At 45.5% G+C, this 25493-nt stretch overlaps 2 protein-coding genes across 2 annotated transcripts in view; both read right to left on the bottom strand.

Annotated features, from left to right (window-relative positions):
- Positions 1 to 241: 241 nt before the first annotated feature.
- On the bottom strand, positions 242 to 11257 carry fam20b (FAM20B glycosaminoglycan xylosylkinase). The gene is made up of 8 exons (XM_079220557.1): positions 11091 to 11257; positions 10746 to 10993; positions 10574 to 10660; positions 9576 to 9685; positions 5382 to 5553; positions 3681 to 3872; positions 1308 to 1367; positions 242 to 1215 (listed from the first exon to the last, which is right to left on the bottom strand). The coding sequence occupies exons 1-8, from the start codon at positions 11217 to 11219 to the stop codon at positions 984 to 986; spliced, it is 1230 nt and encodes a 409-aa protein (XP_079076683.1). The 5' UTR covers positions 11220 to 11257; the 3' UTR covers positions 242 to 983.
- Positions 11258 to 17590: 6333 nt separating this feature from the next.
- The window catches only part of ralgps2 (Ral GEF with PH domain and SH3 binding motif 2), a gene marked incomplete at its 3' end in the record, with an annotated part of 65805 nt that continues 57902 nt past the window's right edge, over positions 17591 to 25493 (bottom strand). Inside the window, exons 10-21 of the mRNA XM_079220475.1 lie at positions 24759 to 24896; positions 24004 to 24094; positions 23850 to 23917; positions 23291 to 23429; positions 23021 to 23172; positions 22878 to 22932; positions 22368 to 22445; positions 21285 to 21390; positions 19752 to 19844; positions 18718 to 18823; positions 18034 to 18125; positions 17591 to 17620 (exon numbers count right to left, since the gene is read on the bottom strand). Of these exons, the coding sequence (XP_079076601.1) occupies positions 17591 to 17620; positions 18034 to 18125; positions 18718 to 18823; positions 19752 to 19844; positions 21285 to 21390; positions 22368 to 22445; positions 22878 to 22932; positions 23021 to 23172; positions 23291 to 23429; positions 23850 to 23917; positions 24004 to 24094; positions 24759 to 24896 (1148 nt within the window). The remainder of the gene's footprint in view (positions 17621 to 18033; positions 18126 to 18717; positions 18824 to 19751; positions 19845 to 21284; positions 21391 to 22367; positions 22446 to 22877; positions 22933 to 23020; positions 23173 to 23290; positions 23430 to 23849; positions 23918 to 24003; positions 24095 to 24758; positions 24897 to 25493) is intronic.

Below are 25493 nucleotides of genomic sequence, written 5' to 3'. Positions count from 1 at the left end.
AGTTTGTGGAAGAAGAGCGTTAAACCCCAAAGATGATGTCAGATTAAAAGTTTCCTCAGCTCTATAATTTGTACGGCATCGGGAGATAAGAACCCGACTCACAGGTGTGAGAACCACAACGAAACCTCAGACAGAGAGACACTTAAAGGCACAGGATCCGGTAGAAATCACCCACATTGGAAAAAGAGACGACAGAGAGAACCACAATTAAATAGATCATAGTTTAATGCTGAAGATGAACACACACACACACACACACACACACACACACACACACACACACACACACACACACACACACACACGCCCTCCATGTGTCCGCACTTCAGTAGCTTTTCTTATTTACGGCACAATATGGCACTCTTCCAAACACACACTCACACACATGCGCTCTCACACACACACATACACGTTTATTTTAATATCATAATCCACAAATGTATATTCTTTTGTCTCATAATTCTAGGTCACTACTTAGTTTAAGTATGTACACACATGACGGCAGAAGAGCCGAGTTAAAATTCTCCTTTCCTTACGATCAAAGTTCAAGAGAACCGTTTCGGTTCTCAAATGGATTTAAAGTCCTGAATTTCCTTCAGCGGGAACCTTCTCTTCAGTGTCCTGGACTTTGGGCTCCAACCAGCCGGCAACGCGGCGACCGTGCCGGGAGGTCGGTGGCTCGATTCCCCTCCGGCTCCCTTCGAGAGTCCGCATCTCTCCAGCTCCATGCGTCCTCCTCCGAGCTGGACGGTGAATTTGGACGCAGATACCGTCCCATCGCGTTCAACGGTCCTGAGAAAAAGTGTATAAAGCCGACCACTCGAGTCTTTTGAGTGACAGGTGTCGGGGGTGGGGGGGAGGGGAAGAAATACACAGTTATTGTCCTGCCCTGCCGATCCGTTCCCTCGCTGAGTCTCGTCCCCTCGCGGAGCCTGGAGAAGAGAGGCGGGCCCTGGAGTTAAAAGGTCCCGGGCTGCTCGTTCCTACGGGTGCGGGAGGTTCATTCGGTCCTCGATGAGCGTGTTGTCGGGGCTCTGCGCCTCCATGCACTGCTTCACGGTCGCCATGACCCCCGACAGACGCCGGTCCAGGGCGGCGAGGTGCGGCTCGGCCAGCACCGGGCGGATCGGGTCGAAGGCCAGCGCCTGCCGCATGGCCGAACTCAGAGCGCCGCTCTTCAGCAGGTTCAGCCGGTTCCAGGTGGACACGCGGACCCTGGAGACCCGCAGAGGAACGACGTCACGGGAAGAACAGACACCGCATGAAAATATACAATAATAATCAAGAACTGAGATGCGAGCGCTCACATGCAGCACTGATAGAGCGGGGCGAGGATACTTCGCTCGTCCAGAGCTGCGTTCCCAAAGCTGCACACGGGGGAAACAAACACAAAATACAATTACATTAAATAAAAAGTGAAGTAAGGCCGGAGGCTGCACTGCGGTTAGGAGGATCCATCAACATGCATTAGCCACGCTCCACTGGCCGAGGCTCTAGAAGACTACACACACTTTGTAATGCTACGACACGCTGCAGTCAGCAGTGTGTGTGTGTGTGTGTGTGTCCACACAGAGCATGGATGTTAGTTTGTTACTACAGCGTTTCCCTGTGAGCTCATGTTCTCCTCTGAGGAGCCTTCAGGTGTAAAAATAGGACGAAAAAAAAAGCATCAAATAGTATTTCTAACAAACTCGTCGCCCATCTTTCAAACTGACTTTGGGACGAGCTGAAAAACAAAAACAGACTCAAATCAAGAGGATCGATGTAAAAAAAACAGCACATTATTACTATTAAACTTAAAATCCCAAATTCCTGAGATCTGTGTTACAACTTACTACTTTTATCTTTGTAACAAATAGTGAATCCGTATATTTCCACACACTAGGTGGTGAATTACAAGCGTTTACCCTACCATTATAAGATAAGATAAGATAATCCTTTATTAGTCCCTCAGTAGGGAAAATGCGGGATTACAGCAGCCTTGCATACAATGGAGACAGTAAATTATATTATATCAGGAGGCGTGTCCCTGTCATTTTCTCTATAGCGCCAGATCACAACAGAAGTCATTTAAGGTTCCCTTTCCTATAGAACAGGTCTACACCGTGTTCTGTTATTAAACAAAAAATATGCGGCGCGAACAGCTGATCCACTGCAGGCCCAGTTCGAAAATCCACGGCCCGCCACTGCTTGTACCCAACAATGAGCCTGCTGGCTTCACATAGTACAAAAGTACACGGACATAAAACTAAGTCATTAATAAATAAATGGAGAAATGCCTGTACTTTCGGGTAAATGTTTACGCTACGCTTGCGCAACTCAACGATTCTTGGCGTTTTGCCAAAAGTCAATCTGCGTGAGGTCGTCTTTTCTGCTGTTGCGTCTCTCAAAACAGAAACAGATCTAAGCTCAACATTGAGCATTAATTGAGAGGCCGCATCAAATCTACAACCCCGTTTTAAAAAGATGTGTAGAGGAAAGCAGCTCACTGCAGCCACTAATACTGATAACACTTGATGGCTCACATATCTGCACTAATTCTGTTTTGCAAAAAAAAAATTAGCTTATTGTTTTCCACAATGAGCTATTTAGTAGTCACTAAATATTAGTAATTTTTTGCACAGATATAACTTTATTTTCAAGTGATTTCTTTTGGTCTGATGGAGCAATCTGGTTTGCAATTTTCACAAATTGATGTCATTTACAGAAAACGTTTGAGAACCACTGCTTTAAGTCTTTGTGTTGGTGTTAACCTCGGGAAAACACCGCTTTCACACATTAAAACCCATGTTGTAGGGACTGAAAATTATTTTTTCAACGTATGATTATTATCATGCCGACAAAAAAAAGGGGGTCCTTTGATTATCCGCCAACTATGATGAATTCTTGGAAAAACACCTGTGTGAAGAGGAACAATAGCAGCTTGTCGTCTGTAAACCATGAGTCAGCTGAGTTGCAGTTTCAGTGCCGATAACTGAAGCGGTGGGCATGCGGGAAAATGTCAAAACAAACTTCACATAAAAGATGAAAACATGAACTTTGTGGCTGTGCTTTTGTGTTTTGACGACGGTCGAATAGTGCAGAAAAAGGAGCAGGACTTCACAGGAAGTCAACTGCTCTTCATGTTTACGCTAAAAGTAAATGTTGCTTCTTTTGTAGGCGTTTTGACCCATTTTTATGAAGCAGATGTTGATTGCCCAATGCAATGACACCACTGGGATGGATTTGAGTCGGATACTGATAAAGATTATAAAACAACACGAGTCTATCTTCATTGCCTCCGGCAGGAAATTCTGTTCTTACCCTTCACAATAAAAGCCCCGGACATATCTGCACTGAAGCAATGCTCAACAGAGGCAACTCAACCAAACAGCTTCCAGTAGCTTTCTTACAAGGCAGCGGAAAAGCCCAATACGTTAATGAGCCGTGACACAAAATGTGAAAAAATTAAAAGGTTTACATTCAGGAGAACTTCCAATGAATTTTAGAACAATTTCTAATCTCATATTTCATGGAAAAGCCTCAGAAGGCGTGTTGGGAAATGGCTTAAAATGACAATTTGCATTTATTATTGTAACCCTGTTAACGAAAGCGGTTCAACGATTTAAAAAAAAAGGGAAAATGATGCTCTCGTCAGTCAATAAAAAGAGGACGGAGAGTTCCTTCACATTGGCACTCGCCTCTTTGCGTTGTCCAGCAGGATGAGCATGCTGGCGCCGCCGTCGTCCTGGAAGCTCTCGTAGTGATGCCGGTCGGCGTTCCCGATGAGGTAATCAAAGATGGCCGTGTCGATGACGTCCAGCAGCCTCGGCCCGGCGTCGTACGGAGGCATCTTCTTCACCGCCTCGCAGTAACTCTCATCGTACTCCCACCTGGAGGATTTCACACACATTCAATAGATAAATACTCAAAAGTTGTTGCTTTTTAAAGTCATGCAACACTGCAAACAAATGTGAGGTGGTATTTATGTTGCATTTCAGCAGGTTTCCTGTGTGTGTGTGTTCCTTGTTTACAGCTGTACTCTCTTCACATATAGCTCACCGTTAGCTTCACCGTGCGCCCTAAAGGTGAGCGGTGTGGCGACATGAGACTGTTAGAGATTCAAGTTCCTTCAGACAGACCGGCATCCATTTATTTTTACCATATTCATTGTATTAGATTTGATGTCTTTTTCGTAAACGAAGCCTCCCAGAAAAAGCCTTTTACATGATTGTACTGGCGTCATCTCTCAGTCTTGAAATGATTAGCGCCGCTGCTAAATGTTCATCTGCACAAACACAACAAAAAAACTCTACTTAAAAGCAGCCAGTGAGCTCAAAGATGAAACACCTGCGGACATTTGAGCCGTGAAGGTGAAGCGACGATGACGTTTGGCCTTGTGATTAATTTGGCACGCAGTCATGAAGAGATCAACTCCCGGTGTTCTTTACCACCGGCTTTAAAAGTGACACATATTCTATTAGAATAAATGCTGCGAGGTCGATCGTATTGAGAAACTTGAGAACGGAATCTTGTGTGATATTTTGTTACCTTTTAGGGGTATATTCTTTTTTTAAATAGTGAATAATAGTTCAGTTTTCCTTCTCAAAAAATGTCAAAAATTGTAGTCTGTGATCATGATATGACACTTTCCACATCGCTTTGCTGTACTAAAAGTACGTTTTTAATATGTTTGTTCCTATATATATATATATATATATATATATATATATATATATATATATATATATATATATATATATATATAATGTAATATATAGTAATAGGATCCCAATAAGACACGTACTAAACAACGTCTGACCTCAAGTCTTGTACATCTTTGTGATCTTACATAAATGTATCTAAATTTCTGCATTTTGAAATGCAACTTTAACAGGAAAGAGTCTGATGAGTTGAGGCGCTCGGTTTCTGCTGAGCTCAGCGAGGTTTTTCAAAATTCGGCTTCAACTCAGCAGGAGTGCAACTCGCCGACGAGAAGCCGAAACTGCTTTTAAAAAGAGAAAAATTCGAGTCCACTCATCTGCTTGTTCTACAAAGTCAGCTTTCGCTTAGTATCCACCGGCCGCTGAGCGGGTGGAAATTGTCCGGATTGCGAAAACGTTCTCTTTGATGTCGATACAGACGACTGACGGGCATCGGCACTTGGCGATCGCTCACCGTTCAAACCGCAAGATAACGGATCAAAGCACGCCTCACTTTGCTCAGAATAAAAAAAAGGAGCCATTGCCTTTTACGGTTAGGAAAGTACAGGTCAGCGTTTCTTTAACCGTGGACCTAGAACAGGTCCGACTGTTCCATTTCCCTCCGCTGAACACGGATAACGACTCAGTAAAGTCCCAGGATGTACCCCCACCCCCCCCCCCCGACTTTCGGGCACCCACCTGGCCAGCTTCCCCTCTCTGTAGGTGCGGCCCCAGGGGTGTCGGTGCTTCTGCAGCGGCCAGACGTCCGGCAGCCACAGGGTCAGCGACCCCTCCATGATCTCGCCCTCCGCACACGCCGGCTCGCTCTCCCGACAGTAGTAGCACTTCCCGTAGAAACACGTGTTGTTACCTGCAGAGGGAAGAGGATGAGGAGGATATGGATCCACTCGACCGCGCCGGCTTTAGCGTGTAAAGAGATGCTTTACACGCGCTAACGCTGGCAGACGAAGGTGCTTATTAGTTTCTGCTGCATTTTGAGCTTCATAGTTTAAGTCTAGTTTTTTTAAATGAGCCTAAAAGTACGTTTTTAATATGTTTGTTCGGCACAACGTGACTCGTTAATGATGCCCTTTAAGCTATGGGGGGGAAGTTTCTCCGCTTTCGTTTACAAAAATATCAATATAGTTTAATATATATATTGACTGATGAATAAGTGAATAAATTCAGTGTGAAATAATTCAGATTGAAACGACGCTGGCCTCATAGAAAGTCCCAATTTGTTTACCGTCTCTAAAAGGTCATGTATGTAATGACACACAGTATCAGCCACACAAAACACAACAGACCTCCACTCTGACGGTATTTAACGGCGCCTCGTCATTTGGAGGTCATGTGCACACACAAAGTAACATCACTTGCACCTGAACCCACAAACAGGTGGCAACGGTTCTCCGCAGCTGTCATTCTACTTTCCGTCGCTGCGGACTTTACGTTTAGTTTTCTACACCGTGACTTGGTGTTTGTGGTGTGGTGGCTCTTGAGGTGTCAGATCCATGTTTCAAAGTCAGCTCTTTTAAACCGGACCCGACTTGATCACAGAAAGTCGTGCTACGTTGTTATGCTCTTCACCGTAAACCCTCCTTCATGAAGCGCCCCTCGTCTTCCTAACGACTTGCTGTTATGACACGCTAATATATTCTGGTAGATATTGTTATCTTGCTTATTGTGTGATTTATTTAGGGACAATACACAGGATACTGTGGAGCGTAGCCTCCACTAAAACAACAGTAACACCGTTAAAACCTCTTGACATGCTTCACACTCTGCTCCCGGTCAGAGGCTAACTCACCACAGGCTAGCGACACCAACAACATCCAGGGTTCATACACATTCTGACCAGTGGATTTCCATGACTTTAAACCAAATTTTCATGACCAAACATTTTGTGAAATCTCGGTGTAAACAGTGAGTAAATGTAGTATTTAAACTAACAATGAGAATACAAAGCATACAGTAAACCTTAACCTCTTAATGTTCTGCTGTCGCGCGGGCGCACATTTCAACTATACACTGTACATTCCGTTAGTTCGGTATGAGTCCCATATGTTTCTGGAAACCTACGATTCTTGTGATTCCAGCTGTCCACTCCGTTTCAAGATCAGACCACCACAGCAGCTACAATCAATACTTTTGTCAGACAACAACAAACAAACAAGCGATTTGAAAATCAAGACAACTCACCGATGACGCCTCACATTGATCCATAAATCCATAATATTCCAACAAAAACGGCGTTGTTACGTCGTAAAGGTCCAATAAAAATAAATCCCATGAAAGATTTAGTCCAAAACACGTGATTACATCCATAAATATCCACCAACTGGCGTTGCATAATTCCATTGCAGCTGAAAGTTATGACCGAAAGTAGTGTTGTTTTTAGCAGAAAGTTATGTTTGCATGGGAGCACAGCTACAAACTCGCTATCAACATGTCCGCCGAAATCTAACGTTTCCAATGAGACCCCACTTGAACCAATAGGAGCTTCATGTCCTGACTGACAAGCTACATTACCCAACCAGAAGCTACGTTGAAGTTTAGGCTCAGCCTCTATTTTCTTACGTGGCTCACGTCTGTCGCATTGTACAGGTCAGATGACAGGCGTTTCGGACAGCCAATGAAATTCCCTAAACAAAGATAGGCGGGAAGAGGGGGGGCAAATAATCCCAACAGCCTTCAATTTGATGAGAAACCTCTATAAGTTTGCAAGACTATAAGCCTTTTTAATAGGTATATAGTATACATATCAGGAATATTTTCAGTCTCAAAATGAAAAAACGCCTAGACATTTCATTAGAAAAACATTTGTAAAATATTCATTTTCTGTGATATTGTTATCAACTCTTTACTTAGACTAGAAAAGGCTTCAGGTTATGGTCCCATTGTGTTTTCCAGTCCATAAGTCCCATTTATAGTCATCTACAGGCATCTATTTACAAAGAAATGTTCAGACGGAAATAAAAACCTTATACTTTAGTGTGTTCAAACTCATATAACTCAGTGTCAGCAGCACTTAAAGTGATTCTGACTATTGAGGGAAAAAAGCTTCAGATTGCTACCTTTCAAAAAGAGACCAAGACCATGCATTTACTCCAAATAGTTCAAGTACAGCTTGCAAGTACAGGCGTTTTTCGTCAAATTTTACAGGAATGTTAAGCGGTTAAACCCTGAACATCCCACCTCACTCGCTCTGCCAATCACAGGTACGTTCATGTGTACCGCCCTCATAGGTAGCTACGATGACTGACAGGTTTCAGCTACACACAGCTCATGAGACCTTCACTGACTGCCAGAACCCAGTAATTGCAATAACTCTTATAACATAACAGGTTAACATTACATGTCACTCAGTCCGTTACAATATGCACGCAACGAGGTGACGATAGAAATCTCTTCGTCAGATGATAAAAACCTGGCCAGATATAAACTAAACTTAATAGAAGCATAATTTACAAAGGAAGCCACCAGTCTAGTTTTGCTTTCTTCAACTCCTGTTGGGGGCTCAATGACACATCATCATGATACATGTCTGTGCCGGTGGAACTTTGCCCAGCAGCTGTAAACCACTAACTTGCACCGGCAGCCCCCACAGATGAGTCATGTTAATGTCACTGATTGGCGGTAAGTGACAGCTTTGAACATAAAGCAATTTAAAGAAACATCAAACATGGGAGTGGCCTGAACAGCTGCTAAGTCAGCCACAAACAAACACATGAAAAAGAAGAAGAATTTAAAAAAAAAAAGAAGTCTGCCATGTGACAAAGAGAAACCCATAATGCCACGGTCACCTTTAACACCGACATCTGAAATCATTTTATCATCAACTATAATCTGTGCGTCAGAACGCGGCTTCACCCGTGCCATTCACAGGAGGTGACGGTCACACCTGTCCCTCAAATCCATTTAAAAATAATATCATTTGAAATGCTACGTCGCTAGTGTCAGCACCTTGCATGCTTGGATTAATTTACCACACATCATTTTTTTTTTTAGATGAAAACCTAACTCAACTGGTGGAAACACTGTCAGCGATTAATCTGACGATAACCGTACAAATTAATCAAACTGTTTGGTCCACTAAATATGACAGAATACGGAAAAGAAACGTCTATCAAAATCCTTAGAGTCTTCGGTGACATCATCAGATGCCTAGTTTTGTCGCATCAACAATCCAAAACCCCCAAATATCACATCTAACTGTAAAGCAGCTCTCACACCTCGGAAAAACGACCGCAGCTTTATTATTTGAATAAACGGATGGAAATCAAAAAATTGTCATTTTCCTTAGATGAAAACATCACCACACGATGATGATGAAATCCTATAATAATAATAATACATTTGTAACATTGCCCGTAATTTCCAAATACACACAAAGATATTTAAAGAGTAGCTTTAGCAGCACAAACCCTCTCAGATGGAGTGTTCCCTTGGACCGCCTCAACTGACCTTTATGTGCCGGAGTTCCCCTTTAAACAAGCGGCAGCGCTCACTGTCGGGATAACACGCTAGTTAGCGATACACTCATGTCAGAAAAAAACTGAATTAAAACCTCTTAGCATATTTACACGTCTAAATGAATCATCTGTGGGTTTTAGTATTGTGGCAAACACGTTTTTTTGTTGTTGTGATTTTACTATATCAACCGTCACACCATCAGCAAACAGGATGAGGGATATGGGGGAGAGATATTCTGGTGCGCTGACTGAGAAAGAGATTTTAAAAAAAAGGAAACAGAAAAGTGACCCGCCGAGACGAGAGTGAAAACGGAGAAAGAAAGTTGAGAGAAATTATTGGTGCAGAGACCCCACCGAGAGAAATCATTCTCCACGCTCTCACTCCCTCCTTCGCTTAATAGAAAGCTGCGTTACTCACCCTGCATGAGGAAGGTGCCCAGCAGCTGGTCTGTGGCCACGGGTTTGATCTCCGTGCGCACGTTGACGTTCCTCCCGACCACTAGGGGCGCTCTCCTGAAGCCCAGGATCCTGACGGGACACCAGAACGTCAACAGTCATCTCTTATAAAAATCACTTGCTTTGTATGAGTCTTTTTTATTTATTGCTTTTAATTTTTTTAATTTTTTTTATTATTGTTTTATCTATCGTTCAATTTTATCCGTTACTTTAGTGTTGTCCTGTTTTTGTTGTTATATGCAGGGTTCATACACATTCTGACCAATGGATTTCCATGACTTTAAACCACATTTCCATAACCAAACATTTTGTGAAATCTCCGTGTAAACATGAAAAAGTGAGTAAATGTAGTATTTGAACTAACAATGAGAATACAAAGCATACAGTAAACCTTAAATGACACAAATGAATGCGAGACAATAGTTTGATTAAAAGAATAAACATGTATATAGATGCCTATGTATGTATGCCTGCTTATATTTTGAGCGTCTTTCTTTTAAAATCATATTAATGATTTCAAACTCGGTGTAAATGAACGACATGAACACATGAATAAAACACATTTACGTGACTTTTCCAAAACTTTTGGGATTTTATTTTTTTCCAAGGACTATTCCAGGCCTGGAAATAACCACTTTAAAATTCCAGGACTTTTCCAGGTTTTCCATGACCGTAAGAACCCTGTTATAAAGTCACTTGCTTTGTATGTGTCTTTTTTTTATATTGCTTATATTCTCTTTAATTGTATTTATTTTATCATTGTTTTATCTATCGATCCGTTTTATCCGTTACTTTAGTGTTGTTCTGTTTTTGTTGTTATATTGCATATCCTGCTTTTGCTTTATCTGTGAAAGCATTTTGTAAACTCTTGCTTTAAAAAAAAAAAAAAAGGTGCTAGTCACTACTATTTTTGCTGCATTAACAGATCCAAGGGGCCTAAATTCCGTGACGTTGACACACCTGTCCAGGTGGAAAGCCGCCACCTCTGCGTTGTGCCGGTCGTAACCCGCGAACGGCTCGCCTTCGACCACGTAGTCTCTGCTGTACCTACGCTCGGGTGGAAAAGGACACAAATAAGACACCCGAATCGCTCGTGAAGCCCTAAAATACGAGCGCAAAGTGATGAGATTACCTCTTGGGCTTGAAGACCACTTTCTGTCCCCCGTCCAGCACCAGCAGGGCCTTGAGCTGCGTGCCCTTGTAGCCGACGTCCGCCCGCTCTATCCGGGCGCTGCTGAGGGAGGTGAGCACGGCCGCCAGCTCGGGGGTCTCCTCGGGGTACACCTCCCTCGGGCCCACCCACTGGCTCGCTATCTCCCACGGGGACTGGAGGGTGTGCGTGAGGCGGGCTCCCCGCGACAGAGAGAGGCCGGCTTCCATCTGTCAGGAGTGTTGGGGCGACAACGGCCGATGACGACACGCAAGTACGTACGTGTGAACAAGCCTGAACATGGAAATGCTTAAGCCGGACTCTGACCTTGCGAAACGCTCGGAGATCCCGCCGGCTGGCCGCGGAGCCCTCGCCTCCATCCAGCAGGAAGATCTTGGCCAGGCCCAGCAGGAGGAGCACGGCACACAGGACCACCATGCGCTGCTTGAGCTTCATCTCCACACCCGCCTGCCCCTCGACCGCCTCCTCACCCGAGGCTGTGTGTGTGTGTGTGTGTGTGTTGTGTGTCCCTGCCGCGAATCCCCACCCCCCTCACCCCTGATGCATGGCCCCCGCAGCTCGCTCCCCGTCAGCCGGACCTGCCCTCCCGCCTCAGACGAGCTCTTCGGAAAACAAACGAGCAAGTCACCTGGAGGGAGAGAAACAGAAATGAGAGAAGGCGGGGAGGGAGGGAGGGAGGGAGGAGGCAGACGAGGATTCAGGAAAAAAAACATGCCGTCAATAATATGTGGCGTGAAAAAACTGATCGATATGCTGCCCCGCTCTTGCTTTCTCCTCCCCTCCCCTCCCTCACCCCTCGGGGGAGACGCTGACCCAGTACTGCAGCACAGCCGGATCCCGTCCAGGATGTGCGAGTACATCGGGGTGACGCGCCACTAAACTTGTACACACAACAGGGAAGTGGACTTTGGCTGTCAGATTAAAACAAACAAAAAAAAAGGTGTTACAGCCGTGGGGGCCACATTCCAAACCTCACCCTGTTTCAGCTCCCTCTCCAACGCTGGATTATTGGGAAACGTGCATTATTTCCAGTGAGCAGACTGATGGACAGGTGGTCCTGCTGTGGTGCAGAGGGGGGTCATGCGAGGTGGTGGTCTAACCTTGCATAAGAGGAATTGGCCTGAACTCCCAGTGATGCTTCCTCTAATTAAAAAGCGCCATGTTGACTTAACCGGCTCGTTAAAACAAATATATAAAAAGGGGCGGGGGAGTTTAACTGTTAACATGTCAGCTCTTAATGACGGCAGCTGAATGTGGAACTGCCACGTTCACCTGGCCGTTAAGGGACGTCGGCGCCGACGGACGCAGCGCAACGTTTATTCTCCTCAAAACTGACAAAACGAGCGGCAAGCCAGCCTTTAGAAAAATAAACGCTAAAATATTTATTATTTATATAAATGACGGTTGACCGTTTTAAAACGGCTTAAAGCGACACAAGTCCGGCCACGCAGGCAGCCGTTTCATTCACACAATCGCTCTTTGACGATGTTGCTGCCGTTTTTTTTTTTTTGTAAAACCAACGGCTGCATTAAAAAAACACACACACCTACACACACACACCTACACACCTTCCTACCATGATCACTCCGACGTTAAACTGCCCCGTCAGGTCACCATGACTACAAGGAGATATAGTCACGTCTGTCGCTAACAGGGTTTCCGAGCCGCTCGGCAAACCGCCGCCGCGTCGGTTAGCTTACAGCCGCCAGCTAGCTCGTCAACGTCGTCGGTTGTTTTCACTGGCTGGCCCGAGCGGAGAGGACTTACCTTCCGGCCATTAGCCGTTTCAGAGGAGACGAAGTGGCGTCCTAACGTCTGTGAAGTCCTGCGACGTGGACGTTAACGGGCATTTGTCTGTGTCGTCCCGCCGCTAAAAGTCACGATGGGGTTTTAAAAAAAATCATTTTTCTTTCTCCCCCCCCCCACCCTGGTAGCTCCCTCTCCTCCGCCCTTTTCCTTCGATTCCGTCTCTCTCCCGGGTCCACTTCCGAAAACACTTCCTTCTTCCTGTAGGAGCTCCAGGCGGCCGCCAGGTGGCGGTGGCGCACCGTGTCCGGTTGGAGATAAATGTTATAGTTATAAAGGAAATTACCACTGTGGTTCCCTTTTATTTATTTTTTTTTTTTTTTAACAAAAAGCTATGTAGTTCAACTTATATTTCATAAAACTTAACTCTTAGAATATGTTGAATATGTTTCCTAATAAATGTTTCTTGTGTAATTTACATACGTGAAAAGAAATGGGTGAAATTCTATATTCTCGGGATGAGTTCCAACACCGAAATAAACAAACTATTTGGTATGCCAGAAAAAAAGATTTAGGCCCAATCCCAAAGCCTTAAACCCTCAGGGACTAAACTTGAGTGTGAGAAGCTGTGAGGGCTTGAACCGGTAAAGGCGAATAAGCCGTCACTTTGCTGCAATTAGGGGGAGTATTTATTTTTAAACTTTTTCCTCCCTGATTCGAACGTGTCCCAGACTCTAACTGTCAAATAATCCATTTACTTTTTCAGAACAGCTTAAATAACAAAATGATATATAATCAAATCTATGTAATATATTTCATGCTTTCATGGTCAATCTTAAATGTTTCAGTGCAACCGTTATACTCCAGGCTGAACAGTCATGTGCCTTCCTCTATGTTAAAGTGCAACCTCGTGTTCAACGTCCCCTTGCTATGAATTGTGGGTTATTGTGAGCCCTCGAACACTCAAAGTGTGAGTCTGAGTGTGGAGGTTGTGTTCGGGCCTTCAGTTTGTCCCAATACGTCAAATGCAGAAAAGAAATACCAGGATGTTCATTTTTGCAGTATGCAAGTCAGCATATATGAGCAAGAGGGTCAAAGTTTAAAGTGCCACGTTATGAGGAAGTGTGTCCACATTGAATGCATACGGCACAGTACGCACTTTGGGCAGCTGTAGTATTACATATCAATATGTAGTACTGCAAGTAAAAAGAAATGTCAGCTTCTATCTTGTGAGCGGTTGTTGGCTGAAAAATGTTAATTTTTTTTTTTTTTTTAAATAGGAGGCATGAAAAGGCACCCTTTCCCCATGTGTTTCCTAAAAAAGGATCTTTCCGAAAAAGATGGCACTGATTGTCAGTATTTAAATATTCAACCATGTGATGCAACCTTGATACCCCATCCCAGATCAACACACACAGAAAAATGAGCATGAGGCCGATGTGTGGAGTAAAAAAGGGCAGAGTGTTTATTGGTTCTCAGTCTTCACACCGGGCAGCGCATCACTCAGTGATGAGGTCACAGCGCTCGCCAGTCATGACACAGGCAGGCAGACACACACACACACACACACACACACACACACAGCCAGGATAAAGGGCGTGAGGGTCAACGGTCATTTAAACATCCCCCTCGTCGCCTTAATCGAAGGTCGTCGCCCTTCCGTAAACGGCGAATGGCGCCCGTCCAGATTCACATTGATTTTTCACAAAAACCAGAAGACAAAAACGCACTGAAAACACTTTCCTCTGGTCGAAAACCTTCATCTGGACTGTTAAACAATTCGTCATGACCATTAAAAAAAAGAAAAAGAAGAAGAATCAATTCAGAAGGCAGGTTCACTCGAAACAGTTAATACGGGGCGAGCTGTGCATTGGTCAACGGCGAGGTCGATTTGAAAAGGAAACGACACAAACGCTCACCGCAGAAAACAAGACATTTCTCAAGCATCGAGTTTCTTTGCAATAACCGAAAAATGATCTCCAACACGCGGACCATCTGACCTTTGAACTCTCCACTCTCCCCCCCCAAAAAACAGGTGATCGCTGTATGGGCCAACCCAAGACATGAGTCGGCTAAAACCACAAAACACCCCCCCCACCCCCCCCAAAAGAATAATTATAAGAATGAAACGTGCGTTTCCATTATTTTGACCACACACACACTGTACATGAATGACAAAAAAGAAACGTGTGTAAACTCGGGTTACAGAGAGGGGAAAACGCTCAACATGATATCTGGGAAGTTCTTGATGGGAAAAGATCGTTTAACACAAATTGATTCAAATGACCCTTCTGGGACCAAACGGTCCGGTTGGGTTTGAAACCCAGAACTCGAGGAAACCACATCGTCTCAAGTAACATCGAATAAAGCAAATAGAAAGAAGGGACATGTGATGCAGTGGCTGACCGTCCACATTGGGTTTGTTCACATACCAGCTCCTGTTTACAATCTTTTATTTCTATGGTTTAAAAAGGGACAGTTCATCCCAAAATGGGGATTTTTCTTACCAATAGTTCTATTCATCAATTTAAATTGTTTTGGTGCGAGTATAATGGGAACATCTGAGCAGCTACGTCTCTCTTCCTGAAGATAATCTTGTTCCTGCGGGAACTACTTTCTTTCCACCGAACTACACCCGCCCGTGTGGACGAGAGGTCTGTGGATTATCTTCAGTAACCGGGTCGTGACTTCTGGAAGTTTTTCAAAAACAATTTGCCGTCGAGTGCCATCTAGTCCCATTACGTTTCTAGAGAGAAGGCTGACATCTCCAACACCAAAACCATCGAGAAAAAAATATGTACTTTGGCTTTTTGGGTGAACTGTCCCTTTAACTGCACCAACATGTCAATATATTGCTCCATCATCTGTGGATGCACACAGTAAACAGCCTCTTAACGCCCCCAAACACCAGTTTCCTCATCTGCTCACGAGTCCCTCCTTTCTTCACACAAGCCCCGCCCCCTCCCTCAGCAGTGAATGACAGCGTTTTTTTTGTGCACAGGCACCGTCAGTCTTTGGCTTCCTCATTCCCTCGTCCACAGGTTCCTCCGCTGCCATCCGTCCTTTAGTCCGCACACGAGAGGCCCGACGTCTCTTTACGGGCAATTCATTGTCTTTTGTCTCAGTTTGTTGTTGTTGTTCTTCTGACTTGAACATCGTGCTGAGGGCAGTTTTACTCACATCATATGTTCACCGTCTCCTCATCGACGCCCTGAAACCGGCCGAGCTCAAAACCCCCCGTTTGTTTCTACACGACGCCAAACGGGGGCCTCTACAGTCCGTGTGGAGCATCGAAGGGAGCGTGATTTTTGGGGCAAAAGATTGCGTAAACGTACAATGTAAACAGCTGTTTAACAAAACAAAAATTAGATTACAATTTGATGAACATTTCTGGGCGAAAAAAAGAAGCTTCCCATCATCGTCATCATCCATCATCACGTTTGTTCTGTTTAGAAGCCGTTTGCTCACAACGAGGAAAACAAAAACGGACATCTGTGGCACCGTGAAACATCTGCTCTCCCTCACGTCACTTGGCACTAATTATAACCTAAAATGAAGCCGGTTGATAGAATAAGGGGCAAAAAATATATATAAAAAATACATACAAGATTCAATGTAACTGCTCCGAAAGGAGACAACAAAAAAACACACCAAAAAATGTAACATTCTAATGTAACAGACAAAATTACACAGACGTGCGATCGCTTACTACTACATGGTAATACTGTGAAATGCACCCGCCCAAAAAATAAAACTAACACAAAACATGAACAAGATTTAAAGTAGACTCTGCGTGGCTCCAGACCGGAGGCTCCGCCCACATCAAGCAACCAGAAGAAGAGATAAAATCATGGATTGGGAGTTGTCGCCGCCCTCTTCTCTTCCACTCGTTCACAGTTTCAAAGTCTTTTAGTGTTTAGTGTGTGCGAGTGTGTGTGAGTGTGTGCGAGTGTGTGTGGTGAAACAGAGCGTCTGGACTGACAGAGCAGACGACACTGGAGGAAAAAAACCCAACAAAAGACATTTGTAAAAAATATAAAGGATGATCTCTCGTCGACCGCGAGCACGTCTTAGCTTAGACTCTGGGATGATCGTACCTTCGGGGAGCGGTAAGTTATAGAAGCAAGTATTTGCCCTCCTCACACAACAAGCGCACACGTACGAGCGGAAACGCCTAGCGAGTACACGAGGGGCGGAAAGATGGAGGCAGGAGGTCTGTCATGAAAACTAGACGCAATCAGGAAGCGGGGGAATCGCTTCTGCTGGAATCGATTGCGAATCAGAGCCCTTAGCGTCGACGCGTGAGAGTGAGACGTAAATAATTCCGTGACTCCGAGCCCAGCACACGTGAAGTGAATGAAAGAGTGAGGCGAGAAAGTCAAATATATGTTTTGTTTTCAACCCTCCAAAAGACAGAAATAGTGTGATTGAGCATGGCGGGGACTGCTTAAAAAAAAAAATGAAGGATGAAAGGATGAAAAAAAAAAAAAAATAAACAGGAGGATTATTTCGGTCCAAGCGACGACAGTCCGTCCGTGAGAGGAAGAGGAGGAGTGGAGCTCCTGTGAAGAAGGGCCGGAGCGTAAAAACAAAAAGACGCTGAGAGCGAATGGGAGACGAGAGCAGTGGTGCGGGTCCTTGTTCAGTAGTCAGTACGCCCAAAACAGTCAGCTCCATAAACAGACACACATATACAGACACACACACACACACACACACACACACACACACACACACACACACACACACACACACACACACACACACACACACACATATACAGACACACACACATATACAGACACACACACACACACACACACACACGGTACTCTGGTTAAGGCAGTGGTGGCAGGTGAGGCTGCAGTGGGGCCGGGGCAAGAATCGGAGAATCGGCGGTCAGGGCTCATGGCAGTGAAAGCTCCCACTACTGATACAATATCCTCCTCCTCCTCCTCTTCTTCCTCCCCCCCCCCCCTCATCATCATCATCAACATCATCATCCTCCCTCTCTCGCTTGCTCTCTCTCTCGTCTTTGCTCAGTCACTCTTCAGCATCGGTCACTCGAATGACATCAGATTGGTCGGCACCTGCGGGGAGGAGAAGAAAAAAAAAAAAAGGTTAAGTGTGCGTGTGTGTGTGTGTGTGTGTTTTAAATGAACTTGTTTGGGTTCTTTTTTGTTTAATTCAGAAGTTACATTGAGTTAAGCTCCTTTGTGTGAATCCGATACGGAAACGATTGTTAGTATGTTCTAAAATGTAGTTGTACATTTCTAACCATAAACTGTGGAAATAAAGTGTTGATTTATCGTAATATTATCTGTAAAGTTTGCTAAAGTTAAGTGTCACTTTTATGCTTTCAATAAAGAAATATGCCTTTATATCAAGACAATAACTTTAAAAAAATGACTGTACTCCAAATGCAATGTTTTGACCCCTTCCTTTGTTTTAGTTATATTTTCATGTTATATTCGTGTGTGTGTGTGTGTGTGTGTGTGTGTACCTGTTGTCTGTTGCTCTGACAGGCGGCGCTCAGATGTTTGAACCACAGCAGAGCGTTCATTCGGTTCCCGGCTTGGTACTTGTAGGTGTTACCTAGGCAACGCAGACAAACAGGAGTGAGACGCCTCAAACGCTCTCTGGAAAGATGGCAGCAGCCTCACTTGACTTTGGCCCGGCCAATAAAAAATACAACAGAGTCACAGCGGAGGAGTTCAGGATCAAGGCAACGGGGGAGAGAGTGTGTGTGTGTGTGTGTGTGTGTGTGTGTGTGTGTGTGTGTGTGTGTGTGTGTGTGTGGGGTTCCACATTAAAGGCCTCATGTGCTATTCATTTGCACATCATGAATGTTTTCCAACAGTTTTTGTCATGAATACTTCCACAAGGAAAGTGAATAATATGCACTGAATAAACAACCCGTTTCTTTTTTTTTAAACAATATTTTTAGGAGTTGCTTTTATTATATTGAGCTCTTGCGCCGCAAATAAAAGGCGTCAACCAAATCACGTTGTGTGGAACGTGTAGTTCACATCTTAACTGCATCCGGTTTCAGAGAGCCGACTGCTTGCTCGCGTTAGTCATTTCCGTTTAGCTTCTCCTTGTGTGTGTGTGTGTGTGTGTGTGTGTGTGTGTGTGTGTGTGTGTGTGTGTGTGTGTGTGTGTGTGTGTGTGTGTGTGTGTGTCTCACCCTGCTCGGAGTCTGTCAGCAGGAAGAGGTCGGGATGCTCGGGATCGTCCGCCATTATGGCCATCAGTCCCACCACACACACGCTCTTACTGGACACCGACTTGAACTGGGCAGAAGGACAAGTGGAAACAGGAGTTTAATTGTCTTTCTCGCGGCGACTATGTTGTGTCGAAATGCTACTCAAGAAGAAGAACCGTTAAAGCAGGCTGTGTGTGTGTGTGTGTGTGTGTGTGTGTGTGTGTGTGTGTGTGTGTGTGTGTGTGTGTGTACAGAGCCTGCATGCGCTCTCCACAAGGTTCTCATTAGCTGCTGAGTGACACACAGGACTGCAGTGATGTCATTGGTCTCATTATTCAATGAGTGCTACCATCTGTCTGTCTCCCTGCTGTGCCACACACACACACACACCTTATAGTTCTTATTGTCCTTTTCTTCCCTCCTCTGAGCTCCTGTACTGTTTCAAAATGTTTTCCCGGTAAACTGATGAAGTCCACACACTCACTAACACACACACACACACACACACACACACACACACACACACACACGATCCACTTGTATATAAATTATGTCAAAACAACATGAACAATCTGCTATTCTGCTCATTTGTATTTCTGGCCATGATTTCCATTTTTCTCTTGCAAACCGACTATGAAAAAATAAACAAACACACGAGAGAGAATCATTAAGTGTGTGTGTGTGTGTGTGTGTGTGTGTGTGTGTGTGTGTGTGTGTGTGTGTGTGTGTGTGTGTGTGTGTGTGTGTGTGTGTGTGTGTGTGTGTGTGTGTGTGTGTGTGTGTGTGTGTGTGTGTGTGTCGCCCGGAGTTCATTCTGTAATCAAACTTTCTAAGCGAGTAAGTAATGGCTAAAATGTGTCGTCTCCTCGTTAAACGGAGTGTGTTTTGGGGGACAATCCGGTGTTTTTACTCTGATTTCTATTAACAACCCGCGGTTCACATGGAAGAAATCGGAGACCTTCAGACGTCAGCTCTCGTCCTCGCCTGCCGAAATGGCGACGCTGCGCGGGACTTACATGTTTCCTCTCGGTGGCCTTCAGGGACTTGGCGGGGTAGTAGTAGAGCTGCGTTCCGCAAAGGGCGACCCAGTACTTGGTCCACGATGCCACCTGGACACACAAAAAAGGTGAAATGAACTCCACTTCAGCCCGACTGAGTCAATGAAAAGCCTCAGTATGAACCTCATGTGCCACCAGACTGATTGTATTATTACAGAGCTTCGACGAGGACAGACAGAGAGACCAGATTAGAGAGGCGGAGGCGGGGAGCTGAAAGTCCTCGCTCGTCTATGCTCCGTTGGATGACCGGAGAATGATTGTGCAAAATGTGCATCTTGTTCCATAAACACTGAAAGCTTTCGAGGCGAAAGGCCCAGACGCACCAAACCGACATCAAAGAACACGCGGCGCCGGGGCCTTGGCCAAAACGCTGCACTCGAACACACCGCAGAGGAGCACGGCCAACGGCTAATTAGCACGAATACGCTCTGCACCCGCATGAGGAAATACCTCTCCAGGCCAGCAGGCGGCGTTTAGTCTGTAGTCGCAGTAGAGGAAGGGAAACCGGAAGACCTCGTACTGCGGATATGTACAAGCTGTCGTTATGACCAGGCTTGCATTCTCTCTACTGGCCGGTTAAAAAATAAGTCTGGTTGTATAGAAGCCTATGAATCGTGTGTTAAAGCTGCATTCTCTCTCCTGACCAACAGGGGGCGACTCCTCTGGTTGTATAGAAGCCTATGAATCGTGTGTTAAAGCTGCATTCTCTCTCCTGACCACCAGGGGGTGACGCCTCTGGTTGTATAGAAGTCTATACTTCATGTGTTAAAGCTGCATTCTCTCTCCTGACCACCAGGGGTCGACTCCTCTGGTTGTATAGAAGTATATGCTTCATGTGTTAAAGCTGCATTCTCTCTCCTGACCACCAGGGGGTGACTCCTGTGGTTGTATAGACGTCTATATAAATGACTCTACTTCTCTTGATGTATTCCCTCAGTAAACATTGTAAACATGAGTTTATGTCTCAATCTTTAGTTTCAAGTCTTCTTCACTACAGCATGATGGTCATTTAGTAAATTATGGTCATTTAGAGTCAAACAGACCATAAAGCAGGGTCCACATATTTCACACTGTGTGTATGTGTGTGTGTGTGTGTGTGTGTGTGTATGTATGAGGAAAATAAAGAAAGTTGAGACGAAGGATGAATAATAAGGGTAAGGGACAAAGTCAACCTTGTATTTAATTTAATGGTGCGGAGAGATTTCTCCCGACTGGGAAAAACATTTTTTTTTTTAAATCAAATATTTAAATGTCTTAAGGCGAACAAAAGTAGTAGGGGAAGAAAATGAATGCAAGTGCGACAGAAACGGACAGAAACAGAGATGTTCTGCGAGGTAAAGAGTCTCTGAAGCCTTCGGTCAGCTTTTACTGCACATCTGGTCCCGTACAGTAAGTAGAGAGGTACAGGTGTATGAACAGCACATGGACGCCACATGAGTACGGATATGTGTGTGTGTGTGTGTGTGTGTGTGTGTGTGTGTGTGCGCTCACCGTTGGTTTCTTGCCCTCCTTCATCACAGTCTTCCTCCTCAGCACCCCCTGCACTGTGACTGCTCCGGGATACAAGTGAACCGCGAGCTCCTCTGACTCCGCTGAGCTGCAACAACGGGACAAAGACCAACATTACGAGATATATACGCAAACACATGCGCGCACGCACAGGAGAAACGGGCATGTTCTCATGCACGCACGTGCACACGCCAGATACAAAAATCAAGAGATGAACTAGTCGTGAAAAGAAAGCCGACGCAATCTGCAAAGCCACCTTAAACTCGGCATCGTGAAAGTACTTTTGCTTTTTTTTTTTATCTATTTCCGTCTTGTTTTCACAGGACTGAATTTAACAGACGTAAATCTGAACACTGGTATCGGCAGAGAGACGAGTCGAGGCGGACAAGGTGGTGTGCAGATTGTGTCTGTCTGGAGGATCAGAGCAGGAAGCCCAGAGCAGGAGCCCAGTGAAGCCTGGTGGAAAGAGAGAGAGAGCGAGGGAGAGAGAGACAGAGACCCATCTCTAGCTGCAGAAGAGACGCTTTTATATGCAACGTCCCTGAGAGTTGGCTTCGAGCACCCTGAGGAGTCTGCTCCTCTCTACCTCAGGAATGAGGATGCAACAGTTGGTTTCCAGCAACACATGGAGCTCGATGTGACTGTGGAAACTCTTTTTTTTAAGCTCCGAGCTGTGAAAATATCTTGGAAATGTATCACAAGAAGTAGTCCAGGTTGACCGTGTGTGTGTGTGTGTGTGTGTGTGTGTGTGTGTGTGTGTGTGTGAGAGAGAGGCAGACATGCAATATATTTAGAAAATCAAAAAGGTGGATTATAGACTGATGGTACGCAGCAGAAAATGGAGAATCATGACCCCAGATCCTTTGCCCTGCACCTGATTTCACCGACACACACACACACGCACACACACACACACACACACACACACACACACACACACACACACACACACTCTAAGCACCAGCACACAGCGCCCCCACCCCCCACCCTGAGCAGGGTCTGAGGGGCTGTGAAGTGAGGAGGGTTTGGTTCAGCTCAGCTCGGCTCCGGTCGGGATGTGTGTACCTGCTGGGCCTCAGGACTCCTCTGTAGGTGATGCGGGCCACGCGGGTCACTGGGCCCAGAGAGTGATAGAACCGAGTCCTGTTCAGAGTAGGATAAGACAGGATAGGACAGGAGGGGGAGGGGGGCACGGGACACCGTTAAGGCTGTGAGGGTGTCTTGGTTTCCCTTCTCAGATTGCATGGGTTAGGGCTGGATGAAGGAGCGGCCGTTCGGTGAGAAGAGTTATTGATGGAATGGTGCGTTGTCAGTTGATTCTTGAACCGGTGAGTGTGACAGAGGGACTATCGGTAAGCTCTTAATACATTTCAGGCTGCAGAGGCATCTGCGAGCAGCGGTGGAGGCGTGGCGGCTCTGGCTGCAAGGCGGGGCGTGAGGTTTTAACGGCCGATCATTTTCGCAGAGCGGTGTCTTGAGGCCGGAGCGTTGAAAATGATACAATCACGCCGGGGGATGCGGGAGATTTATATGCTCTTACACATAGAAAACACTGCAGCCGCGTAGCAACCTTACCTCTCAAACGCCGGCCAGGAGACCTCTTCGCTGAGCTCGGAGCCCTCGCTGCTCCCTGTGGACGGGAACGAACAGTTAAACAAAGAAGATCCAAACTGTGCATTATGGTAATAAGTATACGTGTGTGTGTGTGTGTGTCCTACCAAGTGAAATACCACTGGACAGAGTGGAGCTCTCTGCTTGCCCCCTGGTGGGACTGTGGCTCTCCATCACGCTGTCGTCCAGCAGGTGCCGGGAACCAGCATTGGGGAACGTGGCACTTTTAAACTCCACCGTATTCATCTTATGGATAAAACTACGAGGAGACGGAAAAATAAAAGGAGGTAGGGATTTTTTTTATGCATCGTAGAACAGAAATACAGTGCTTCTACAATACCTCATAGTAATGCAAAAATAAATAAAGTAAAACTGACTTGTAGCCCAGGCTGTGGCACTTCCTGTGTCCGTAGGGCAGCAGGTTCCTGGGGGAGGGCGGCGTGGCCGGGACTTTGTTTCCCTCGGCTGCTATCGTACATTTGCGGCCACAGAGAGGAGATGCTGACGCTTCCTGGCCTGTAGGTGAGAGAGCGGAGGGAGACACAAGACGGTATGAAGGATGGAAGTAGTCTCCAAGCCATCGTGACACTCAATATCTGTGGGCCATCTTGGCGGTGCCAACTCTCGCCTAATTCCCAGATAACCAAAAAAAATGAGGTGGATTGTCGTTGGAGCTGAGGCGGCTCCAAGGACGACCACCTGTCACTCAAAGTAGCCACGCCCTTACTTATGCATAGCTTAAATGATCCAAAAACTATGTTGTACCAGAGTGTAAACATGTTCATCTCTGCTACAAAGTTGGGCGTTTCAGCATGGAGGTCAATGGGGATTTTGACATCAAGTGGCCATTTGAGAAGGACGAATTTACAGACCAGGAAGAACATGGGGAGAAGAGATGATGAACAGGTTTGATACGACATTTAACACCCAACTCACCCACAATGTCTTCTTTGGAGGCGATTGCTCGTGGCGTGCTGGTGCCTGGCTCAATCTTCTGCGACAACCTAAATAAAGAACATCGGTTAATTCAAAGTATCTAAAGACAGACTCGGATCTCCCCGGCAGGAAATCGCTGACTTTGGTTTCTCACTTGTAATTGTCGTCCTCCACAAACTTCTGCAGCTCCTCGATGTACCGGACCGAGTTGAGATACTTCTGTACGTGAGTCAACACTTGTACATCTGAAAGAGGGAAGATGAAGACACACGTGAAAAAATGCACTAATAATGTGAAACTTTATTTTATATTCCTGGGTACGATACAGTTCCCTCACGGCCTTCATGCAGACTCCCTATGAGACATTTGCGTAAAATTGTCATAATTAGCTTTCGAGTTAGGGTCCAAAAACGTGCTCAAGGCGTCCCTGAAATCTCTGGAATGGACCAGATGGACGGACAACCCGAAAACAACGCGGCCGTAGCTGGCAGAGAGGCATCTGTGGTCAACACAGAACTGCAAAAAGCCCGTCCAATAATTTTATTTGGTTGGAATTAGATTGTCGCCTGCCTCCACCACGCCATTAGCTTGACAGCTGTGAGGGGCGACAACCGCCATGTTTACTGTTTACAATCATCCCGATTGTTTTGGGGGAGTAGCTTTAGATGGAGGTCTGAAAATATGAGCCGTCTATGCTTTTGCAGCCCGTTACTTTTTAATGCAAAAATGTTGGAAACACTGGTTTGTTTTTTTTCCTGGATGGCTTATTTATAAACTAGTGTACTCTTGCTGAAGCTTCAGAACAGAGCTGTGTGTGTGTGTGTGTGTGTGTGTGTGTGTGTGTGTGTGTGTGTGTGTGTGTGTGTGTGTGGGGGGGGGGGGGGGGCATGGAAGAGGCGCTGAACCCACCGTAGGTACAGGATCTCTGCAGGTCCGATATGATCCTGAGAATGTTGTTCATCAGGTTCGACCTCTGTTCGTTCTCCAGGATGCTGCCCGTGGAGGGATAGGCGGAGTCTATGTAGGTCAGATCGGACAGGTACATCCCTGAAATGAAGCAGAACAGAAGAAGAGAAAAAAAAAAAGATCAAAACAAACAATCAAGGATGAGAGGAAAAAGTTTGAGTCGAGGGTCGAATGAGGACGGCGTCCATCTGTCGGAGGCGTTGCTTTAAAACTACGGCGAGGTGATCGGGTATTTTCCTGAACCGGACACAGAACGCTCGGCTCATTAGAGGAGCGAGCGCGAGGCTGGACATCGCAACGAGGGCCAGATTCTTTGTGGATGCGTGATGCAAGCCGCGGCTGCAGCTGTGGATTTCTCGGTGCGGAGACCAGCTGGTAATCACAGACTGCTTGTTGGATATGAAATAGACGAGAACAAGAACCCTGAGCAAGCGCTACGATCTGCAGTAGTTTGCAAGTTTCAAACTTCTTTTTTTTTTGCACTGATCTGCTCCTCAAGGATCCAAATCTAAATGCCTCCAGCGGATGATTGATCTTTTCTTCAGCTTTCCAACTCAAGGCCATCTCCCCCTTGTTCCGTCTCGTCTTCCCTCTTATTGGCAGACTCGCAGCACAGCTGAGATTATTAGTCTCTCATTACATAAATATTAACATTAAGAGACAAACCCAGAAGCGGCT

The sequence above is a fragment of the Taurulus bubalis genome, assembly GCF_910589615.1.
Source record: "Taurulus bubalis genome assembly, chromosome: 7".
In the NCBI taxonomy this organism is placed as follows: domain Eukaryota; kingdom Metazoa; phylum Chordata; class Actinopteri; order Perciformes; family Cottidae; genus Taurulus; species Taurulus bubalis.
Note: the sequence above shows the minus strand (reverse complement) of the source record. Positions and strands in the feature narration are given on the sequence as shown.

What these genes read in the sequence shown, in the direction of transcription:
- fam20b (XM_079220557.1), bottom strand. Translation starts at nt 11,219, where the DNA reads ATGAAGCTCAAGCAGCGCATGGTGGTCCTGTGTGCCGTGCTCCTCCTG. An exon ending in GGGCACCTTCCTCATGCAGG is followed by an intron (nt 5,554 to 9,575) that starts GTGAGTAACGCA and finishes TTCCCTCTGCAG; the next exon opens with GTAACAACACGTGTTTCTAC. An exon ending in CCGCTCTATCAGTGCTGCAT is followed by an intron (nt 1,216 to 1,307) that starts GTGAGCGCTCGC and finishes GCGGGTCTCCAG; the next exon opens with GGTCCGCGTGTCCACCTGGA.